General features: G+C 40.3%; 1 protein-coding gene across 1 annotated transcript; it reads right to left on the bottom strand.

Annotated features, from left to right (window-relative positions):
* Positions 1–1986: 1986 nt before the first annotated feature.
* Positions 1987–4985, bottom strand: NR0B1 (nuclear receptor subfamily 0 group B member 1). The gene is made up of 2 exons (XM_054650943.2): positions 4120–4985; positions 1987–2541 (listed from the first exon to the last, which is right to left on the bottom strand). Exons 1-2 carry the CDS (start codon positions 4697–4699, stop codon positions 2297–2299), a joined length of 825 nt encoding a protein of 274 aa, XP_054506918.2. The 5' UTR covers positions 4700–4985; the 3' UTR covers positions 1987–2296.
* Between the last annotated feature and the right edge of the window lie 18285 nt (positions 4986–23270).

Raw genomic sequence — 23270 nt, 5'->3', positions numbered from 1 at the left:
TTTTCATTACAAATTCAGAAAATTGAGCAGAATATAGAATTTGTTGAGACAACAAACCTGGGGATGTAGGCAGGTACCCCTGAGTCATGAAAACTACAGTATTTAGTGGCACAATAGACCCAAGATGTCTCAAGGTGACTGTTCAGGTGAAAATGCTGGCCTGTGACCAAGGCTCAGCTATTAAAGTTCATTGTTAGGAGTACTGCAAACAAGTCTCTTCTGCCACTTAGGAGAGAAGTCTGAACATTAGTGTGAGTATTAATGAATTCCGTGTGGCAATGAAGTTGTTTCAATCTGAGGCTGTTGGAGTTCACTCTAGTCCTTACCCAAGATGCACCACCTGCCACTACCCCCTCTTTAAATGTTTTAGCATCATGCTTTCTGCTTTTGTGGAAAGGGGTTTCTTTGTCAGACATCCTTGAAAGCTAACTATTGTCAGCTGGTGTGCTGCCTACAAAGAGGGAAACATATATGCATATTTGTATTACAGAGATAACATAAGTCCAAAAGCTATTGTAAACTCACAGAACATTTACACATGCATAATAGATATTATCCACATGTAGATGTTTGTCATAGGTGTGCATATACATGTGTGTACATATAAAAGGATCAACCTAATATAAAAACTAAGCCTGCTCTATTATGGTCTGAACTGATCTGAAGTCTGGGCTAGTAGTAAAGATCACTTTACTTACATTTTTTTCTTCTTTTGAATTTTGGGAAGTTCCTCAAGCCTACACAGAGCTATGTGAGCACCAGAACCCTGCTCATTTATGGACCACCATTGTTTTTTGGGATGGGGGCTGTGTTTCTTGCTCGGTTACTTTTCCTCAGCGACAGTGTCAAAGCCCATGAGGAGATCCTTAGTGCCATGGCAATACAAATCTCAGTGATATTTCTGAATGAACCTGTACACCTAGGAATGTTTGGCTATTTCTCAAACAATTTCTGCTTCCCATAAGTTTTATCTGGGTTTTATCTTGTTGGTACAAGCCAACAAGAGTGCCCCTGCTCCTTACCTCGGTAGGAGCTGTGATTGTCCTTTGCGCAAGGTGGCAGCAAAAGAAAGCTCTTCCAGCTCCTTCCTCTCTCCCCTGCACTCCTCCTGTCAAGGAGAGCAACTCCTTCAACTTTATTAAGTGTGTTTTAAAAAACAAAACACACTGTTGCTGGTGGTTAATATATGTCTGAACAATACATGGACTTACTGATGCCTTTTACATTGGGAGCACTGTCACATTTCACTCTCGATTTCTTTACCAATATTCCCCTAGGGAAAAGCTAGAAAATTGAATGCAAAGAAAGGAAAACTATGAGACAAATCCCCCTTAAATCACTGATTTTACCTTTATCATTTTATTTTTAAAACAGGGTATTTTTCCAATGAAAACACAGTGACTTTGGGAGAAAGGATTGAGTCCAAGAAAAATAAAATAAAATAAAATAATAAAAAATAATTAAAAAAAATAAATAAAATAAAATGTTAAGCTCTAGGCTTAATTAAGGCACTGTCACATGTCAAATTGTGACAAATTGTGATGGAAGTACCTGTGGTACACTCATGTTTCAGCATAATAATTTGGTTTGTCAGTAGGAATAAGTAGTCTGGAGAATCTGACTTTTGAAGTCCCAGTTAGCAGATATCTAGATTAAATAAAAATGTGGAGTCCACCCTGCTAGTCCTGCTGACCCTAATTAACATTTGCTGTTTGGATATTTTTGGAGGGGGTTTTTATTTGTTTTTTGGTTTGGGGAAAAGATTTATTTCATTGAATGGAATGTTTTACTGCAAATATTTGAGTTGATGAAGCTACTTTAAGGTTCATTAAGCCTCAAAATACTCCTAACACATATTCCCCATATGGAAGAAAACCTTGGGTGAATATTTAATAACCTTCACAGATTTGACCCTTTAAAGTCAATAGAAGTAATAAGAATAGCAGCAAGACTCTGCTTATTTTGAAAAACCAGGGATTACTCACCTTGAAAGTACAATATAGTAAATATGTTCTTTATTCTAGAGGCAGGGTAAAAGAACAGCCTGTCACCTTTGGATATGAACATTCTCTACAACCTTAAAGCTTGTTCTGATGAGCATAACCTTATTCCAAAACCACTGTGTTTAATAAAAATTACTTCCAGAATTTGAAGAATATTTTATTATGGAATACAAAAATACTATCTATGTAAAAACAATAAGTTAGTTTATTTACAATACTTTACACTATCCTGCTCTGGGGCTTCCTTTGCACCAGACTTCTTGTCATTATTTTACACACCTTTATAATCTTAATTATAATTTTGCACAAAGCATTTCCAAAAGCATGTCATCCATGTTCACTGCTCCAATGATGGGCCTGAAGAATAATTCAGCAACCACATTAGCATTAATAGATCTTAACAAGGAGAGAACAACATTCAGCTTGGCAAATCTGGCTTCATCACCTCTGTGAATGAGTCTGACATGTTCATTTAGAGCTTGTTGTGCTTCCCTCTGCAATCCTTCAATGTACTGAGTACACTGCAGTCCAGGTAGATCTGAAAAGAAAAATAAATTATTTTGTTTATATATTTTTGTTTATAAAACAATATTATTCTTACAGAACAACTCCTAACAGCTCACAGACTGTAATTATCACTCAAGGAAAGAAGCAAATTAAATTGCTAGAGGACTTCTTATATGCAAAGCCAACATGCCAAATTTTATTGGGCAGGTCAAATTCTTATCATACTGGTTTTCTGGATATTTAATACTCTTCTTCACAAACCTAAAACATGATGTTTGTCAACATTCACTTAGGTGTTAAACAAATTAGTTGATAAAAACTTTGATTGAAGAATGCTCTCCAAAACACCATTACAGCAGGGAAGACAAGAAAAATAACTTTTTCAATTTTTCACTTCTGCAAAAATGCATTGTTTACATTTAAGGCTTCTTTTGACTACTGCTTCTACTCCAGTTTATAAGTGGCAAGAAGTACTGACTCCAGCATGAGACAGGAAGTTTCCCAATGAATGACAGAAAGATGGAAGGTGCAGAATTAAGGCTTTATGTGACCATAGAATCATTTTGAGTGGAAAAACCTCCAAGATCACTGAGTCCAGCCATTAACCTAACACTGCCAAGTCCACCACTAAACCATTCTCCCGAGCAACATATCTACACATTTTTGAACACTTTCAGGGATGGTGATTCAACCACTTTCCTGGACAGCCTGTTCCAGTGCTTGGCCACCCTTTCAGAGAAGAAATTTTTCCTTCCAGAACAATGCCTCTGTCTTTTTGCATTACACCAGCTTCCAAATTTGACTTGTGTAACATAAGCTTCGCCTTAACTATTGTAACTTTTCTCTCTTATCTGTATAGAAAGCAAAGCTACAAAAGCAGGATGATAAATGCAAAGTACCACTACAGGAACCTAACCATCAATAACTCCCAGTTTGGCAGCGGGAGCACCAGCAGAGCCTGTCCCGCTTTCACAGGATACTGCCACGCTTGGGAAGTGCCATATCCACATGCCATAGCCTGACTGCCTTCCAGATCAGTCAACAACCCGATAATAAGTCACTTGGTAGAGCTGCATCTATGCGATTCTCCACAAAGAGAGAAGGCAAAAAGAAAAAAAATTAAAAAAAAGTAATAATACCCCGATCATAAGTGCTACACCCAGAGCCACAGCAGCACTTTGCTGCTGGAAGCCCCGAGCCTTCCCTGCCCTGCGGGGCGCGCAGATCTCCGGGCACGGCACGGGCAGAGCCGCTCCCCTCGGGCCGGGCAGGAGAGATCCCGCCGCTCCAGGGAAACAGCAAGGAGCCTCTGCTGTCTCCCAGCCTTCTCTAACCGACTGCCAGGCGCCCGGAATTCGCTTTGTTCGTGGAAAGCACCTGTGGAAAGCGCCAGCCCTCCGGACCCCAGACCGAGCTGCAGCCGGACTCCCTCCCTGCCTGCGGCCGGGGTCTTGCGGAGGGGGCAGAAGGTGAAACTTTGCTCCGCGTCCCTCTCCTCCAGCACCTTTCTGACCCCGCGGAAAGCCCCGGGTCTGCCCCGCTTCCCTGGGGATGCTAGCGGGCTCTCCCCTGTGGCAGAGACACCCCGCTGCCCCGCCCGGCCACTCACCCGGGTTGAAGAGCACCGTCCCCTTGAGGTAAGCGTACTCTTTGGTGCTGATGTCCAGGCTCCAGCACTTGGCCAGGAAGCCCTTGATAGCCTGGATCTCGCCGGCCGAGGGCAGGTGCGGGCCGTGGTGCGGCCGGCCCGGTGCCGGTGCCGGTGCCGGTGCCGGTGCCGGTGCCGGTGCCGGTGCCGGTGGGCGCTCGCCGTGCTGCCGGGCGGTGAGGATGCGCTGCAGCATGCTGGGCTCCGCGCTCTCCACCGTCTCCAGGTGCACCCGCTCCTGCGCCAGCCCCAGCAGCAGCAGGGGCGCCCAGCAGCTGCGGACCAGCAGCAGCTGCTCCTCCAGCGGCAGCTCCTGGAAGCAGGGCACGTTCTGCACGAAGCGCAGCGTCTTCACCAGCACGGCCGAGGCCGCCTTGCAAGCCACCTGCGGGCTCCGCAGGGCCACCCTCCGCCGCGACCCGCACGGGCAGCCCCGGGGCGCCGGCCCGGCCGCGGGCGCCGCCCGCTCCTCCTGGCTGCGGAGGATGCTGTAGAGGATGCTGCTGTGCCGCCGGCCCTCCGCGCAGCAGCGGCACGCCATGGCACCCGTGGGGCCGGCGGGGGCCGGGCTGAGCCGGGGAGGCTCGGCGGGGCGGTCCCGGCCTCCTGCTCCCGCCGGCAGACGCGCACCGCTCGCCCTCTGCCCGGCTCCGTAACTTATTTATAGCCGGCGGGGGTGTGTGCGTGTCTCTGTGTGTGTGTGTGTGTGTGTGTGTGTGTGTGCAGCCGCAGGCGCTGTGCCGGCCGCTCAAAGGGGCAGACACTCTTTACTGGCTGGAAAAGAGGCGGGGGGAGGAGAGGAGATGAAAAAAAAAAACCAAACCCTCCTCCTCCTTCCCTGAGACAGCGATACCCGGGGGGAGCCGGCGAGCCGGCCGCCTCTGCCCGCAGGCTGCGGCGCGACCAGCGGCAAACTGCAGCCTCCTCGCCCAGCGCGGGGCCGCGGGATGTCCCTTCCCGGCCCCTCTTTCCGAGTCCCATCCCGGCTGATGTTATCCCGGGATGCTTCGACAGGGCAAGGCAGGGCAGGGAAGCTCCTGCTGCTCTCGCGTTTTGCCACTGTAGGGAGCAGCTCCCGCCCCTGTGGGACCCCACCGAGAAATGAGAACCGGCCCCGCTGCCTTCACAAGAACCCGAGAGGTCTCGGGAGGAGAGAGAAAGGGTGCATTGGTGAAGAAAGGAGCGCTGAATTGGGCCAAATTATTAAATTCCCGCCGGAGGGGAAAAAGGTGACCCCACTAATGACATCGAGGACTTTTGTCAATGCCTGCCCTAAGGAGTGATGCCTTGTGTGCCAAATGAACTGCACAGTGCTGCCGTGCGGGAGGGAGAGTCGGACACGTCCCTGCCCAAATGGGTGCTCTGTGAGGGTTGCAAACAAGGACTGTCAGGGTGCCCTGGGGCTGGTGCAGCTGCAGCACCCATTGGGATCCCCCATGGAACCACTCCCATCAATAATTCCCCTGCTCTGCCTGTCAGCACCTGGCCCATCTTTCTGATGTCATTTTGTTCCACCCGTTTGCATTATCCCTTCAGGCTCTGCTTCTCCATGAATCCCTCCTCTTAGATATTTACTTTTCTGTGACCCATGTCCTCCAAGTGTCATATGAACTCCAAAGCAAGGAATCCTCCCATCCCTCCAGGCCTTGATGTTTACACAGGAGGGACAGGGGACTCGTGATTGACAAATATGGATTCTTGAATGAAAAATAAACACCTTCTCATCTGGGCTAAATAAAAGTGGGTGCAGCAGAGTGGATAAACACTACAGAAAATGAAATTACTTCTATCTCCTGCATATGGGCTAAAACAGAAACATTTTCTGGTTCATGTGATCTGGAAGAAACTTGACAGAGAATTAGAGAAAGTAGCTGGTTTTAAGCAAAATTCTGTACCTTTTCCACCAGTATCTGCTACCAAGAGAAGACTAAATCACCCTTGAAAAGCTGCACTTTCTTTCCATAAAAGTGCTTTTTGCTTTGGTGTTGTTTTTGGTTTTGGAGGGTTTTTTGTTAATTTTGGGGGGTTTGGGTTTTGTTTGGTTAGTTGGTTTGTTGGGGGTTTTTATGCAAATACCATTGAGTGCTTTGGATTTTGTAGAAACTAAACAATTTTGAGCTGGATCTTGGCAACTTCTTTTCCCTATGAAGTCAGCCCTACCCTGTCAGCTTACACAGGTATAGAGTCACACAGTCTTTTCCCTCTAAGTTTTTCTTCACAATTGGACTCAGAGGGGATATTCTTTAAAAATGATTTGTGCTTTTTGTAAGGCACTTTTTTACAAAGTTTATAAAACACTGATGGGCTACCTCTCTCGAGTAAACCTTGTTTTACAAACACAAGCTGTCCAACACCTAGGTTATCATACTTTTGGTTTTACCTATGAAACACATTTTCCACAGACCCAAAGATGATAAAGGCCTTTATTGGCTTTGCAGTGGAAGAGAACTGCTACAGTGAACCAATTCAGTGATGTCTAAAGTTTGCTGACAGGTCAGTGGTTTCACCAAACATTCTTTAAGAACGAAAAGATGCTAGATTTACAAAACAAATGTACTAATACTAAATATTACCAACTTTTTCATTTGGGTAGTATCACTGGTAATGACAAAACAGTCATTTATTTGTCTAGAATATTTCTTTGCCATTCTAGGTTGTTTCCTCTTCTAGTCATCAGTGTTTCTTCTGCATTAAGATTTTAGATGGTTTCTTTGAGCCCTTTTTGTCTTTTTCCTTTTTAGATTTTTTGGGAAGGGGTTGTTCACTAACTTCAGAGGTAAATCTTGCCAATTTTTACAAAGAGTATTGCTAAGCTTTTAGTTGTCTTTAGCAGCATTTCTCCTATGAGGTACAGATCATTAGCCTGACCATGGAATCTAGATGTGTTTTTTATGAATTTGTAACTTGGAAAATATCTATGGGAAAGCACGGTGCAGCTGAGACTGGAATCATTGCCTTTGCAGCTTTGACCTTGGACTCCAACTGTGGGAATGTTCTGCTTATTATGGGAGGATGCTGCTTACACAGGGCTATAGACAAAGGAAATATTTGTAAATATAACTTTTATACCAAGTCTACAATAGATTTCTTTTTCCCAGTGTAGCAATATTGGTTGCAGGTGTTTAATTTTTCAAGGTATTTCTTTTTCAAACAACTCTCAAATGTAGATGCAGTTTGTCTGGTGTATAATGATTTTGCTGACTCTTCATTTTCTAAACAAACTTATACAAAAAGACTTTGTCTTTGATAATTATAACAAAATGTATACCCCACACTGTAACCAAAACTTGGTTTACTATGCAGTGCCAGAAATCACATTGCTGCAGTTACAGGTGTACTTCCTTCTCTGACAAGTGCATGTAAACACTCATTTCTCTCATTCCAATTCTTAATGTACTCAGATACACATGGAAGTTCATTTTATTCAGGGTAGATCATCTATTTCCGAGCTAAAACATTAAGAATGTTTTAATTTATTTATCCTATAAATATTTATTTGTGGTTTTCATGTTGGTATTTAGCAATTTGTTCAGTCTTTATTTACAAATCTGGGTTCTGTCTGTCCATAGCATTCAAACTCAGTTAACAACAAAGCATTCTATTCACAACCAAAACCAAAATCCCAAACAGAAACCAAACTGTTTGATGGAAAATGCACGAAAACCCTTTTAGCATAAAGGGAAAGTGCCTGGTTTCTGCTGGAAGATCTGGTGTTACATGGGTATTACCAAGCTCCTTGTGGTACAGTCATGAATAGGTTGACAAGCTTCCAGACAAAGGATTGTGTGTTTGTATTGTTTGGGGCTTTTTTGGATTGTTTTTGTTTTGGGTTGGTTTTGTGTGTGTGTGTGTTTGTGGTTACAGGGTTTCTTTAACTCAGACAAAGCCTTGGATATGGAGGTGATACAGGGCAGTCTTGGCAGCCTCACTCACTCCTGTGGCTGCTCAGTGTCTCCCTATCACTCATCTGGTAGCACATTTGGTTCTTGGCCAGAGGGCAAGATTCAGTTTCAGAACAAGACCAAACAAGCATTTGTTTTTATGCCATCGGTGCTTCAGTGTACCATTAGCTTGAGAAAAGCTTTTTTCTAGCATAGAATTTGATCCTGATGTCCTATAAATGCACACTATTACTTTTAGTGTAAGTGCTGAAAAATAAAATATGATTTTAAGATCAGATGTAAAGCAGACTCAATGTGGTGATTAGCATAAGAGAAGTTAACTTTTTTCCTACAGAAAAAGAACATATAATGTGGAATATTGCTATAAGGATATGATAAGCAATATGTCTTATGTAAAAATAAATGCTTTGTTAAAACAAGGTTTTAGAATTTAAGTATATTGCTGCTTTTCATTCTTTTCTCATTGTGACTATCTGTTAGTTAGACTGATCACCATTCACATTTCCCCTATTTTTTCCTGGGGTGTTTTTTGAAATGTGGGGATTAAGGGAAAAGTAGTTCTACCTACGTGCTGTACCACACACTCCTGATGGCACCATTGTCCCCTTCCTGGAGGGACAACGGATTCCTGAGGAGGAGCATCCTGGGAGCTTGGGCCAAAGGTGGCTGAGGTGGACCCAGGTCCAGAGAGATGATGACCAGAAATTCCAGAACTTTTCAGCTTCCCTAAGACTGTGATTTGACAGTGTTTCTGTATCACCTAACAGTATGTGCTTGTTCTGGAGCAGGATGAGCATTCCATTTTTATGGAATTAGCCAGAGTATATAAAAAGGAGTTTATTCCAGGTTTAGACCTTCCTGCCAGATGCTTGAAAGCAGATGATATCTAATCTGGTATAAATTGTAATGGTACAAAATCAGCCTTTTAACACATCTTAAAGAAACCAGAACATGCAAAAGGGAAGAAGAAGAAGAAGAAGAAGAAGAAGAAGAAGAAGAAGAAGAAGAAGAAGAAGAAGAAGAAGAAGAAGAAGTTGTTGTTGTTGTTGTTGTTGTCAGTTCTTTGTAAAATGTGGCCGTGGCAGTTTGGATGCAGAAATAGCAATTCTGAATATCAATTTACTCTTATTGGACCATGCACTCCACTGTCATATTTCCATTGGCAGATAGTAAATTTAAGGAGGCCTCACATACCCCAGGCCTGGCCTTTTTCCTTATGTTAATATGTACCCATATTTTTCCTTATGTTAATATGTACCCATATGCTAATTCACCTTACCTAATGCTAGTTATTCTGTTAGAGTTAACTAGGTTTTGGGGTGGGCAAAATTAGGCAAAGAAGCAAACTTGTAAACCTTTTACAGTGAAAGGCACTCAGTTGTTTCCCATTAAAAAAAGATTAATTGATCTTTGGGCTTTGTAAAGAGCTGTGGACCCCAGCAATCCAAAACTGTATAAGCATATTTAGATATGCTATTGGGGTTTCAGTGTTTAGATATAAGTAATAACTTATATTTTGGCCCAAAGTGGGTTCATGGGGCTCCCAAACATCTGTCAGTGTGCAATGCTTCAGGGTGCAGTCCCCTAATCCCTCCTGAGCCAATCTAGCAGCTCACTGGAGCTGAGAGGTGACTCCCACAAAAGTGCTGTTGTTGCTGCTTTCCTTGTCCCAGCTCTGGCACACACCTGATCCTTTGGTGAACCAAATCTCCTTTCTAACCTGGTAGCATTTTTGTGACAGCCATTGCAAGAAAAATAGCAGAGAAATGAGGTACCTTGAAATGTGCTTTCCATGCTTTATTTCACCCAGTGACACTTCTGAAGTATCTGCCCCACCTGAGAAGTTGGAACACTCGGGATACAGCAGAATTGTCCCTGGTCAGTCAACAAAAAACTGACGCATCAAGGAAAAAGCCATGTAGTAATCTGCTAATTGAACTGAACTGAATTCAGCTAGGGCTAAAAAGGGTGCCAGAGCAGGTGGAAAGGTGTGGTCTTACCACCCTTCCAGGAAAATGGAGAAAGAGCAGGAAATACCTCTGCAAACCTGTATTCCACTCAGCCACCAAGTGGAACTGCTCCCTCAGGTAGGTAAAGCCCTAAATCTTGAGAGCAGAAAATAATAGGTATTGTGGGAGAGGGCTTGTAACAAGGTTTGGTTTTAAATTATTCTTTTAAATATCATGCAAAATTGATCTGTACTTTTGCTAATGGCTCTGAATAAGGGACTTGTGTTATAAAATACTAGTGTAGAAAATAGCTTTCAGTTACTTACCTTGAAGAACACATTGCTGATACAGAACAACAGATGGGTAACAGGCAAAAAGCTCAATTAAGTTAAATACTGTTCAAGGTTGTGGCTTAAAGAATAAAACACATTCTAGCTCTACAGTGGCAGGAGGATACTATGTATCCATTGCACCAATTTTTAAGTTCAAAGTTCTGTATGTTACTGCAGCTAATTGTCTGAGGCTGGTGAGTTCACAGATACACTTTCATTTGTGACTAATATCACAGGATACTCTGCTAATAAAATTTCCATTCAAATAGGCCTATAATTTGGCATGTATTTTATCTGAATATCAATGTGCAGGTTTTTAAAATCCATACATCTTTCTATAGGTTTTAATTCAGACACATTTCATCCCAGTTGGGTATTTAAAATACAGTCCTCTGGTGAATCAGTGATATAATTTCTCATTAGGTCAAATTTGTGTTATGGTATTAAAGCTGCATTTCTTTCTTTTTTACTATTCTTCAAACATGCGTTTGAAAGGTAAATATTTAATTTAAAGGTTCACCTACAATCTGTATCACAAATACTTATGATCTTCAAATATCTTCAGCAGTTCCTTGTGCTCTTTGCTTCAATCACCATTCACCAGGTTTCTAAATTTTCTACCCATTCTGTAGCTAGCAGGGAAATCATTTAGTATTCTGTTCTGCTGGCAGACAAGGCAGACTGTATCTTTAGTTTTGTCAAAACAATCACGTTAGCTTACCCTCTTTAAAGGAAGGATTTTTCTAACCCAGATCTTTCCAACGCAATCGGATTAGGGAGTGACCCAGCAGTCCCGTTGGTACATTCAGTGCAGTTGCTGTCATTGATAGCCCAAAGTACAGGGGGAAGTGCTGACATCTTAATCTAGCCAAGCTGCAGCCTGACAGCATCCTTGGCTGGGCTGCAGCTCAGACTTTGAGGCTGAGGGACCATCAACTCCCCTTTCTGCTTTCCTGAGGGCACTGCTAAACCCAGAGCTGTGGCTGAGCGCAGCTTCTGCTCAGCGCTGTGCCCCAGCAGGACAGCATTCCTCCCAGTTTGCAAACTCAGGCCAAGACATTAATGCCCACCAGTCCACTGGTTGTTTATCCAGGTTTTTGCAACTCTTACTGTATAAAATTAGCACTGTGTTGCTACTTTCCAGATTCTGCTTATAACTGCTACGCTTTGATTACACATTTCCCTATTAATTTAAAGTCACAGGAATAATCCCTGCCAATACCCACCTCGTTTTTAATAAGTGAAACATATTTTATCTTATAAACAACTTTCAAGCTAAAACTTTGAAGGTCCTTTTTCTCTTTAGACCTGTTTCTTAGATATCCTTTGTGCCATTGCAACACTTTTGCCACTTTCTAAAAGCCTTTGAAGTGTGGACATCGTAACTTTACAGAGGGTACCACTGGTGCTGTTCCCACCAGTGCCAGAGAGAGAGACAGTAACTCCCCAACTCACATTTATTATTCTACTCTCCTACATTAAAGAATCATTAGTCTTTGGGGTCAGGATTGCATATTTCACTGGGAACCCATGTCAGACTGCTCCTCTTCTGTTACATCTTACATGGCTTTCTGATCTTCTTTCAAGAACAGAGCTGTTTATTAGCAGAGGTAGGATGTCTTTCTTGTTTCAATTCTCCATTCAGCTGCATTACCATGTCTTCCATGAGAACAGGTCCAGCAATCCAAGGGGAGAGCTTTTCTGGCCTTCAATTACTTCTCCTCTTCACCATTGATCCCCATTTTCATCCATGAATGCCTACACATCTCTTGAGTTGGAGATGGAAATTGTTTTCCTCAGTAAGTGTGTTTTGTTCATTGTAATTTTGTGAATTTATTAAGTCACTTTTTGCTATTGCATAGTGCTGATGTTTTTAAGTGGTATGTTATGTCACTTAGAAAAATTACCAGAATTCTAAAGAATATTGTATCTGAGTAGTTTCTTTTGGCTTGGCCTAGACAGAGTTGAATATTAGAGTGCACTACTATAAAAATTTAATTTTTCTCCTCATAACTGAAAATTTTCATGTAATGTGTTGTGTTAAAAAGATGCACACAGTATTTTATGATAAAAAGAAAAAAAAAATAAGAGAAAAGATTGTGAACTTGAATCTTCTGGTGCTTCTCATATCTAAAGACTTGAGTGGTAGGAGTTGCATTTTTTTAGGTCCACTTCTTGAAACATTCTGGAACCTCTATATACTGGTATACTGGTATATACCTCTATATACCTCTATATACCTCTATATACCTCTATATACCTTTATATACTACTATTTCAGTAGTAACACTGAAATCAGTAGCATAAATGTCACTGAAAACCTCAGCCAAATCAAGGATCATATGCTATTTTGCAGTTAATTGTTCAATAAGGATGTAACAGGCAATCAATTTAATAATGTTTAGCTTGTTCTGCCTTGAATATTAATTAAGGAATAAAGGAAGTACATTGGATGGTGGTAGAGTAGCCATAACATGTAACATAGAAAATAAGCATCGAGAGGAAAACTTTAGCTTAGAAAACTGGAAGAAGAAATTTTGAGATTATGAGAAATAAAGAAAAGAAAATGAAAAAGAACTGAAAACACAGAAAGACCTGCAGGGAATAGACACCTTTTAAGAACAGACAGAATTAAGATAGTTGGTCCCATAGAAAAAGAAATGATTGATAAATACTTTTCCCTTAATTCTCATGCAAATCATACTTCACATAGATCTCTCTTTTTAGTGAAATTTCGCCAGAATATTTGGCAAATTAGTTTGCTATTTCTTTACTACCTCTATCATATCAAAGCATGTCTTTCTAGGTTTTGTCTCTGAAAATTTGGGTTCCTTAGAAGAGGCAGATTGTGAATTCCTTCTATCACAATTTTATCATTTCTTTTGCTTACTTTTATGCACCATGCAAAGGAAAAAAAACCCACAATGTCATAATTGACACTTCTTTATCTCTCTCTTACATCCAGGAACGTACTCAGTTTAAATATTCCATTTTTTTCCAGTCAAGCTTTCTCTGTAGACCTGTAGCACAGTAAATCACATCATTACCTTGTCCTTTAATGTGTCAGAACTGCAGTAGGTCTGAGAATTGAAGCTGTTGCTGATTGTAGATATTAATATTTCAAACTTTCACCAATTACGTGAGGGTTAGTTTCATTAAAACTGTCATATTTGCTTTTGATTTGAAATATGACTTTTTAGTTTTTCTTAACTATGTTCTATCCTTGCAATTAAAGTTTCCACAGAAAGCATAGAAAATTTAATCTGATCTTTTGTAGCTTCTTTTTTACTTCTCCTGCAGCAAAATTGTGTTTTTTCCTTTACCAGACTTGGCAAGGCTTAGTGCTTTACACACACAAATCCCAGAAGTTCCCTGGAGATGTTTTTCTCCCATCAGCCTCCTTCCCCTCCACCTCCAAAATCTTTGTCAGTCCAGGTATTTTAAAAATTTCAGTCGTGGCCAGGATCTGAATCTTTGACAGACTTTCCTGGTAAGGAAAGAGTGCCTAACTTGGAAGCAGGTCAGGCTACAATTAAAAACGTTAAAGGAGAAAAAGAAAAATTACCTTACTGTAAGAGAAACTGGCTGAGTGAGTTTTTTTCCAAGGCCCTGCTTACCAAAGGATATAAAGAGTCTGAGCCACTGCCACAGTAGATGTTGAGCTCCAGCCTGACTCCTGGCATTCTTCTCTGATCTCTGGAATTACAGCAGTGTTAGGGCCTATGTAAAATTGTGGTGTCTTGGGCTGTTCAAAGAAAGTCCTCTCAGGTTTTTGCCATCCCACAAAATTAAACAAGAATAGTTTTATTAAGTCTAGGAGGAGTAGCAATGACACGGTGGAAATGACAGTCACTGTCCAAGTCCTCCAGGCTGTCAGCTGTGTCACCTTCATCTAATGGTTAAATTAAACCTGCAGTGGCTTCACATCTTCATTTGGATGGGTAGAGATACTCTTAATAACTTTGATTTGTTCCCAGTGACAACTGCGACTCCTGAAGTTATGAAGTAACAGAAAAAGGAAATCTCATGTGTTTCCAGTATATGGAGACTGTGTTGTTCTCTGAGACTAATTTGGGAAGGATGATACACTACTAAAAGAAAATTAACAGTGTTTCCCCAAAATATTTAAAAGCCAAGGTGATGTTGCTGAAGCACTATCATTTCATGTCCCTGTTGCTGACACAGCTTGTGTGGAAGCAGTTTTAATAAAGTCATTACAGGGTCAATGGAAAATCTCTGTACATATCAGAAGTATTTTGAGTGATTTATATAAGTCCATGGATATTCATTATGATGATGTTCTTTTGTGTTTCCATTGACAGGCAGAGCAATGTCACCAGTAATGTCCAAAATAAATTATATCATCATAAAGCTAGACCTTAAATGCAACAGAATTAAATTTAAGGTAACTGTTAAAGTCTGACAATTAAGGAAAGTTAAAGGACATATTTCAAACAGTAAATTGACCTGCTCTGGGTAAGTGTTGTCATTCAGTAGGCTTTGTGACACAGAAACAGACACATCACCTGTAATCCGTCCTACAAGTGCAAGGAAGGGAATGTAGTGAGAGAGCCTGCTCTAAATTCTCTCACCTTGCCTGGTTTATGGGCACTTTGTATCAATACACTGTTTGCAATGCCCTGTGTCTCTGAGCACTTCAGTTTTCTGTATTAGGTGTTCACCATTGTCTGTAACCATCAAAAGATTCTTCAGTGAGGGTTCATGTGTAAGCACTCATGATTATCCCCAGCAATTGTGCAACTGGCCCCAGAGAAAATAAGGAGTGCTCATGGATTTCCTGACCCAGCCTGCTTTTTTATTGCCATTTATGTGGAATGATGATAACTAAAGACTGAGATGTGTGTCATTGTGCTTAGGATCTTTGACTAGTAATAAGAGACTGTGAACACTTTGGCACAGGGATTATCACAATTGGCTGAAGAGGATCAAAACTTCAAGGACAAGCAACAAAGATATGAATTTTTTTTCCTGAGATTATTTATAATCAAAAACAGAATTCTGAAGCAAATCAGCTGGTTTGTTTAAGCCAGCAATAAATTTTTCCTTGGGTTCAGTGAGGCCAAGGTTCCTCCCACATATTATGGATTTCCCAGTTTATCCTCCCTTCCACACCAGGCTTAGCATACACCTTAATTTTAAAATACTGCAGGCCATGTTCAACACAGCGTGTTCATTTCCCTGAAGATACAAAACCAAACTGGAAACTTGGTTCTCCAATCAGCTGAAACAGAGGTCAGCCAATTTCCTCACCATGAAGCCCTGAGAAATGTGAGCAGTGTTCACAAAGGTCTGGATCATGCTGGCTATTAAATGTTCTGGGTCAAACTGCCACTTTCAGAGAAATAGTGAAAACTAACATAAAAGGGTTTTTTGTAAAAGCCCTTTAAAAAAGTCAGCATTTCTGGCTACTATACCAACACTGGGAACATTTACCTTTATATCATCACTGGTGATGTGCCAGAGCCCTTTCCATCCAGTAAATACTCCAGAGCAGGATCAATTCTGCAAAATTTCCCATTTCACTTGCATTAATCCTGAGTTTTTATCTGAAAATGCTTCTGTAGGCATTACAGGGCCCCTAAGTTCAGGATCCAGTCATATCTGCAGTAGTTTTTCCCAAATATAGAAGATACCAATACACATCTGTGCCATGTTTCTTGAAAGCTTTCACTGCTCCTGGGGAATGGGGCCTGGGGAGAAGAAAAGATGCTTAGAAAAGCTGGATAGGAGGGCTTGTTCCTTCATAATCATCTAAAGCCATCAGAGTGGTGTTTTAGTTCTTTGTGACAAATGAGAACAAGCAGGAAGAAGATCAAGTGAAAGAGAAGATAATTTTCCTATGTTGAAACCTATCATTATGATGAAATTAAGAATACTATTAATATCCTCAAGGACACAATCTGGAAAAAAAAAAGCCAACATTTTGAGACTCCAACTTAATACACACAATTTGCATGCTGTTATCTTAGATCTGACTGCTAAAAAGGAGTGAAAGCTTCAGTATTTTAATCCAGTGATAAATAGTGGATTAATGAAAAGGGAGAGGCTTTATTTTCCCCATTTAAAGTTGTACCTTCATGAAAGCCTTGCTGTATATCCCATATGTACTATCAGGGCATGTAACTGCTCAGCCCACTGATTTTGATGAGTGAAACACTGCATCTTAATGGTCCTATGGTAAACTGATGAAAAAAAGGTATAAAAATAATAAATCTTGGAGCTATGTATAGAGAAGACATTGCTCTTTGTTTCAGCAGCTTTGCAGCTGCTCAGCTGCTCCATTGCAGACCAAGAGCCATGCAGAGAGGAATGGAAACAAGATGGTAGAAACAGGCAGAGTAAATTTGTAGAGCCAAACATGTCTGCAGTTTCCCACTAGATAAGGGTGTTTGCAAATATCAAAAGCTTTATTTGGTTCTTAATGGAATGCAAGAGTAATGTGATTTTTTAAATTAAAATGTAAATAATAAGAAATAAGTCTGTGATTTTTTATTTCCATTAAATTCACCCTTGAATGAGTGATTTGGACTGAATACTTTTGTTGACTTTTTTCAGTAAAATGCTTCAGTTGTGCTCTAATTTAAATCATTTTATGGTCATATGATTTTGCACTGCTAGCCCTTTATTCTGGTGCTGAGAATTCCGTGTTTAACTCAGGGTAATGAAGAAAATATCCAGTTCAAGGAACAAACCAGCTTTTCTACTTTTCTTTGTTTGTGTCAAGAGAAAATAAGCTATTTCAATAAATTTATACACCAAAAAATTATAGCAATTTTTATACCAGGGGTGGTATTAAATTTACTTCAGAAATATTTATTCAAACATATTCCTATATGGATGTGTTTACTCATTGTGAAACAATGCAGCTGCTTCTGAAGACCATGGTTAGATTAATGAACTGAAAGTTCCAAGATTTTTATGACTGCTGAAAAGTCAATTGCTTCCTTAAAACATTCTAATCAGCTAGAGAGGCCATCACAGAGCAACACAGATTCATTTGACTCACAATCAGATACACATATTTTAATGCAGCCTTCTCTGCCAGCTTTAGTTTTTGCTTTCATTTATATCACGCAAGTGTGTAATAGGAATAAAATCAATTTTCCAGTACTTTTGAAAATGAGCAAGTAAAATGCTTGAACCTTTCAGTTCAATGTTCAATTTACCAGTCTGAGGATGCTCGAAATCTTTTGGTTAAAAATTTGTCATCACTTAAGTAAACCCACTGTTTTGAAAATTAATTAGATAAGGGAAAAAAATACAACAATCAAAAAACAAAAATCAAATGTCCAAGAAAATGCATTCTTTTAAGAGATGGGAAAAAGCATCAACATACCATGAGTGGCTGAAAAACAATTCATGACCCACAGTGTGATTCCGACAAATAATTTATCAGAAAGTTGTTCCAGAGGTTGTGACCCCCTTGATTTGCCCTCTAGCTCATTTTATTTTGACTCTGAAAGCCATTCATCATCCATCCATCCATCCATCCATCCATCCATCCATCCATCCATCCATCCACCCATCCATCCTTTTCCCTCTATAGCTACTGGTTTCTTCTATGACTAGTATATTTTATGGTTTTGAGTTAGTTTCTACTAAATCCTCTAGTTAAGGTGATTTTTTTTATTCTCTCATTCAGATTCTGTACACTATGAAGAGGTCACAGGTGAGCCAAGTCTTTGTAGTGCTCAGCCAGTAATGAGAGGGGGCAGAAGCTTGACCAGTGTTCATAGAAATTGCATCCTACCTTTCCAGGGTGGAGTCAGTCCCTGGTTTTCCATTTCACATCCTGTGTTTTGCCATGGTTGTTAACAGCGTCACTAAAAGACCTAAACCTATGGACAGTTCTCTCAGTGCTTAACTTTCAACTCAGTGCTTTAACTTTAAAAAATCTGATTATTTACATGAATTCAAGAAATCTACCCTGAGCATAATATTTGAAACCTTGGAATGTTGGAGAATGTGCCTTTCTGACTCCTAATAAATTAAATTAAGCCTCTCCCTGTCTGTTCACCTCTTTATCATAACCTTACAATTTAGTCCTGTAATACCTAAATTCAAACCAAATTACTCAAAGAGATTTGGATACTTGGCTTGGTTTATTCCTGCCTTCTTGGCTGCACTTCTGCTGTCAGTGCTTTTCACTGAAATAAAGTGAAATAAAAAAAAAAATCTGTCTTATTTGTGTCTTTCTGTCCTAGCTTCATGAAGTTAGAAATGGATGGGAATGGCATAAAGAGGCTCAGAGCAAAAGGAGCTCTAGCAGAAGAATGCAGCAGAAGCATTCTGCAATAATTTACATAATCATTGCATTACTGGACCACTCTGTGACTTATAATTCAGACCATAGAAACACCACAGTATGTTCTGTATGAAAAAATCCAAGAGCACTGATAAACTAGAGACCTAATCGATTTTGGTTTCTTTCCCCCTCCCTGTACTTGTGTGACACTAGACTGTGTCCAGCCAGGCCTAACACCAACTATCTCAAAGCAATTTATCTTACCACAATATAGGGAAGTTTGGGGTTTTTTATATTCCTTAAATAAAATTTCATCAGCAAACAAAAGCGTCTGGGCCATTTTTCAGGCAAGAGGCAGTAATATGTTCCTGTCACTACTGGATAAACAGAAATACAGACTGTATCATGCATCACTGGTGAAGCAGGACTACAGTGTTTGTTTCATCTGCTGTCTCAAGCACTTCAAGTGTTGTCATGGGTAGAGAAACTGTGACTAACCAGAGGTTATTTCAGCAAAGCTTCTACTGCCCGTTTTCCACTGACTATTTTTATTTTTATTATTATCCTCATACTAGATAATAAGCAGGAGAAGACTTTTGTCCAGAAAATGTGTGATAAGGCAGTGCAGATGTGGTTCAACTGTGTCATTTTAAAATAAACAGGAGGCAATTTTTCCTGATATACAACAGCTGTCTGATATCAGCTCTATTTGTTATCCTTGCTATTAGAAGAATGATCTATTAGGACTTCTCTTTCCCCTAGAGAAGCTTAAGTTAAAACTCCAAGGACATTCCCAAATAGACTGTAATAGTTCAGACATTCTTATCAGCAGCACATGATGAAACTGTGCTGGCTTTCTCTTGCTTTTCCTACAAGCCTATGAGACTTTTCTCAAAACATCAGCAAAGGAAGGGCAAATTCTATGCTCATAAGTGCAAAAACAACACCACCAACCTGCATGGTGCTAGCATACATCCAGCTGTAGGTGACTTTGCACCTTTTCTGAGTACCCAGTACTCCACAGCTATAGTCTGTAAGTTATCTGTTGAAATTCCATTTGTAAAGGACTTGCCCATACCCAAAGAAAGCTGCAGTAGATTCACAGGAGGATGAAATGTTTTGTGAAATGCAATGAGCAGCTTGTGGTCCTAGTGATGAGGCTAGCACTATTAGAAAACATATTCAGCATGGCCCTCCACATACTCACAAATGCTATTTCAGACTAGATAATTAAAGTCCTAAGCATGGCAAATTCTGCATTGCTAGGACTGTGGACTCTTTTGACTTTGGAAAATAATATCTGATATTTAAAAGTATATCTGCTTTATAATGACATTAAAGCCAAATTTATACATCAGATTAGTATCAGAATTTAAGCAACAGAGTAGGCAAGTAAATTCTTTTTACATGTTAGAGCCATTTCTTCTATTTTTTTGTCTGTTGATACTGCATGAACTGTGAATAAAATCATCATTTTTTTCTGATTGCATTTCACAGCATCCTTGTTGACTCATGTCCACTACACCACATGCATTGTTTTTATGACACAGTTTTTTGAGAGAATTTTTCAATTCTGCTTTCTTGAAATTCACCTTTCCCTATGCCCTCTTTTGTGATGGCCATTGGACAATGGAAGTGCAGTGCTTGAGAACTGCATCACAGAGCACAGACAGAGGTAAGGTGAAGGGAAATGTGATATAGCTCTAAATTACCTCAAAAGCCATCATTTCAGCACATTCTCAATGCTGTTTTCAGGCTGCTGTTTATGACATGTAGCTGTCAGTGTAATGGTTTCCAGCACACCACACAGGCACACTCTGTCACATGCACTTACACTGTGTTGTGCTGTGAAGAGAAAGGAGCAAAGGCCCAGGGATTCAGGAGAGAAAAGAGCAAAGGCCCAGAGTAGGGATTTAGAATTTAGAAAAGAGCAAAGGGCCAGACACAATACCCTGATACATTTTCTTTAATGAAAAGCAATCATTCAGAGCAGAGACATTTTGTATTTGACATATGATACTGAGAGGTATCATAAGTTATAAATTTATATGGTAATTCACAGAACTGTAGAATTGCAGGCTGCTGTCCAGAGTTTATTGCATTTGTTAAAGGTGTCCTGGGTTACCCTGAGCTCCATTAGCAGGAATGGAGCTTTGCTTGGACATTGTGCACAGCAGTTCCTGTGACTGCCTTTAGTTATATCCCCATAACATGGTGACAGCAGAGAGTAGAACTTGGTTTGCAATATTGTGATTTGCCTTTTCCCCCATAACTCAGTAATGAAAAAAAGTGTCCTGTATTTGCTTATTGCTGAATTTCCTTGCTTTCCTTGACTTAGGGATTGTATAGAAAATTCTTTATGCTTCTGAGCTTTAAAGGAGTTATGGGCAGTGCAAAATTGTAAGCAGAACAGCCCAGTTTCCATCTCAGTGTTTGTGCTTTGATTGTCAGGTAAACAGAAATGGAAACCAAAAATGTTTATGACTTGGTATACCAAAGTAAGGGGAAAAAGAAAAGCTTGTTTACTAAAAGTTCCATCTATGACCTTTAAAAGCATGATTACATTATTCAGAAAGTAAAGAACAGTGACAAGCCAAGTGTTCTTTTCACTAGAAACACTCTTCTGAAATTATTTCATAATTACAAAGTTTGATGAGATACCAAGGGCAATAGAAATACAATGTTCCTCAGAGATGAAAAAAAAGGCATTGTTTAACAAAAGTGCTGGCAGTGCAGTCAAGCAATTCAAGAAACTCACAATAATATGTTAATTTAATTTGTCTCTTGTGCTCTCTTAACAGAACCCTTTATGTGTTTCTGTTTGCCACCTGTTTCATCCTTCTGCTTACCATTAGATGCTAAATTATTTCTTCCACATGTTAATGGTTCTCCAGCTAATCACTATGCAATCACTATGCTAAAGCATGGCATAGGAGGTTTTGGCTATTTTTGTTTCTGATGTTTTTTTCAGACACAGAAAATGAAAATTATGGATATACAAACTGAAAATGTTGTAACTGTTACCTTGATTTTAAAGGTCTAATAATGGCTTAATAGTATGACACTATTAATTTCAGGTGTTAAATCTAACATATTTTACCATGTTATAAGAAAAAAGGACCTGTGGTATTATGGGCTTTAATTGCAATGGAAGCAGTTAGAGAGCTCATGTTAGAATTGTGAAGAGTTGAAAAGAAATTCTATTTCCATATTAGCACTATATTTAAAAATATAGTCTGGAACATAACAAAATAGGATTATTCTCCCGGTGAATTAAATATTAACTTTGATTAACTTTGTGTTGCTGTACCGTTCAATCCTTGGTATTGACCTACTTTCTCATTAATCATTTGAAAAGTTATTGCATTGAGACTTATGTCCTTGTTGTTTGGAGGAAAAAAATGTCATGCTGTAGTGGGCTGTAATTAAAATAAATCGTATTTACTGAAAGCTTTAGCCTGGATGTGTTAACTCCTTACAAGCTTGCAAGGAGGCTTGCAGGCAGCAGCTTATTTTAAGGTGATAGCAAGTGCAAATTAAGGTCATATTCAATACAAACACAATGATAGAATTGGATGGAATGCTGGCAGAGAGAGGGTGCAGGGCGGTGCAGGTCTCTGCTCATTCCCAGCTCAGACAGCAGATACTGAGCCTGACCTTGGATAAAACAGTCTGTCTCAGACTCCAATTCCCTCCTGTGAAAGGGGACTAAATATCTTCCTGCTGCAGAGGTCTGTTTTGAAAGGAGTGTTTATTCATGACAGAGAAACAGCTACTCAGGGAGGTGTATATGGATCCTTGATAGCTGCACCAGCCCCAGGGCAGGGAGGTGGGGCAGGTTGTGAACAGAGTGCCTGGGGAGGGGGTTCTGCCTGCCAGAATTGGTTACTCCTGTACAGCATCTCAGGAATCCATCACCTTTACGGTCATAATATTCTCTTATTTTCTTTCCTTTCTGTTTCATACTTTTCAGCTGTATTTGAGTGTACTCTCCTTCATGATTCTCTAAGTCTGTAAATTAAATGAGACTCACCAATAAAGCCCCAAAGGGAAGAAGGTGCAGAGAAAATGGGCAAGGAAATATTCCCATTAAGCTTGGGAAAAATACAGGGTTTGACTGACTAAAGCTGTTCTACAGAAGCTGACTCAGCCCCAAGGGGACCAGAGGGTGGCCTTTGTTTCAGGTAAGCAGCTGTCAGCAGCTGGGTGGATCAACAGGCATGGTAAAAGTTTCTCCCTGAGCTCATTGGAAGAGTGGGAATATCTCCCTGAGTTAGCCAGACCAGGAGAATACCTGACTTACCCCAGCAAAGAGTACAAAAACTGAAAAAATAACAGAATTTCAAAGAGAACAAAAGGCTTGTGGTGGGCTCTGCAATTTCCTGGTGACTGGGGACCCCCTTGTCATGGTGGTGAGCATTTCCTAAAGGCCAGCAATGGGAACCATGCTGATATTGTGATTGAACTCCATATTGCAGTTCCTATTCATGCACTTGGCCAAGTGAACTGACATTTCTATTGTGCTGGGCAATATACTTTGTATCACTCTGACAAATCAGAAATCCCATGTAGCATAACCTTTAAATAAGTACATTTGCTATTAAACATTACACCTCCCATGGAATATCTAAAAGAACCTGATCAGACAGTATTGGGCTTTAGT

This window comes from Agelaius phoeniceus, chromosome 2, assembly GCF_051311805.1.
Source record: "Agelaius phoeniceus isolate bAgePho1 chromosome 2, bAgePho1.hap1, whole genome shotgun sequence".
Lineage (NCBI taxonomy): Eukaryota > Metazoa > Chordata > Aves > Passeriformes > Icteridae > Agelaius > Agelaius phoeniceus.
Note: the sequence above shows the minus strand (reverse complement) of the source record. Positions and strands in the feature narration are given on the sequence as shown.

Bases quoted from the DNA above. Each gene is read 5' to 3' on its own strand.
- NR0B1 (XM_054650943.2), bottom strand. From the start codon at position 4,699: ATGGCGTGCCGCTGCTGCGCGGAGGGCCGGCGGCACAGCAGCATCCTC. The intron at 2,542-4,119 runs GTGAGTGGCCGG...TTTTCTTTTCAG, and splicing joins GACGGTGCTCTTCAACCCGG to ATCTACCTGGACTGCAGTGT.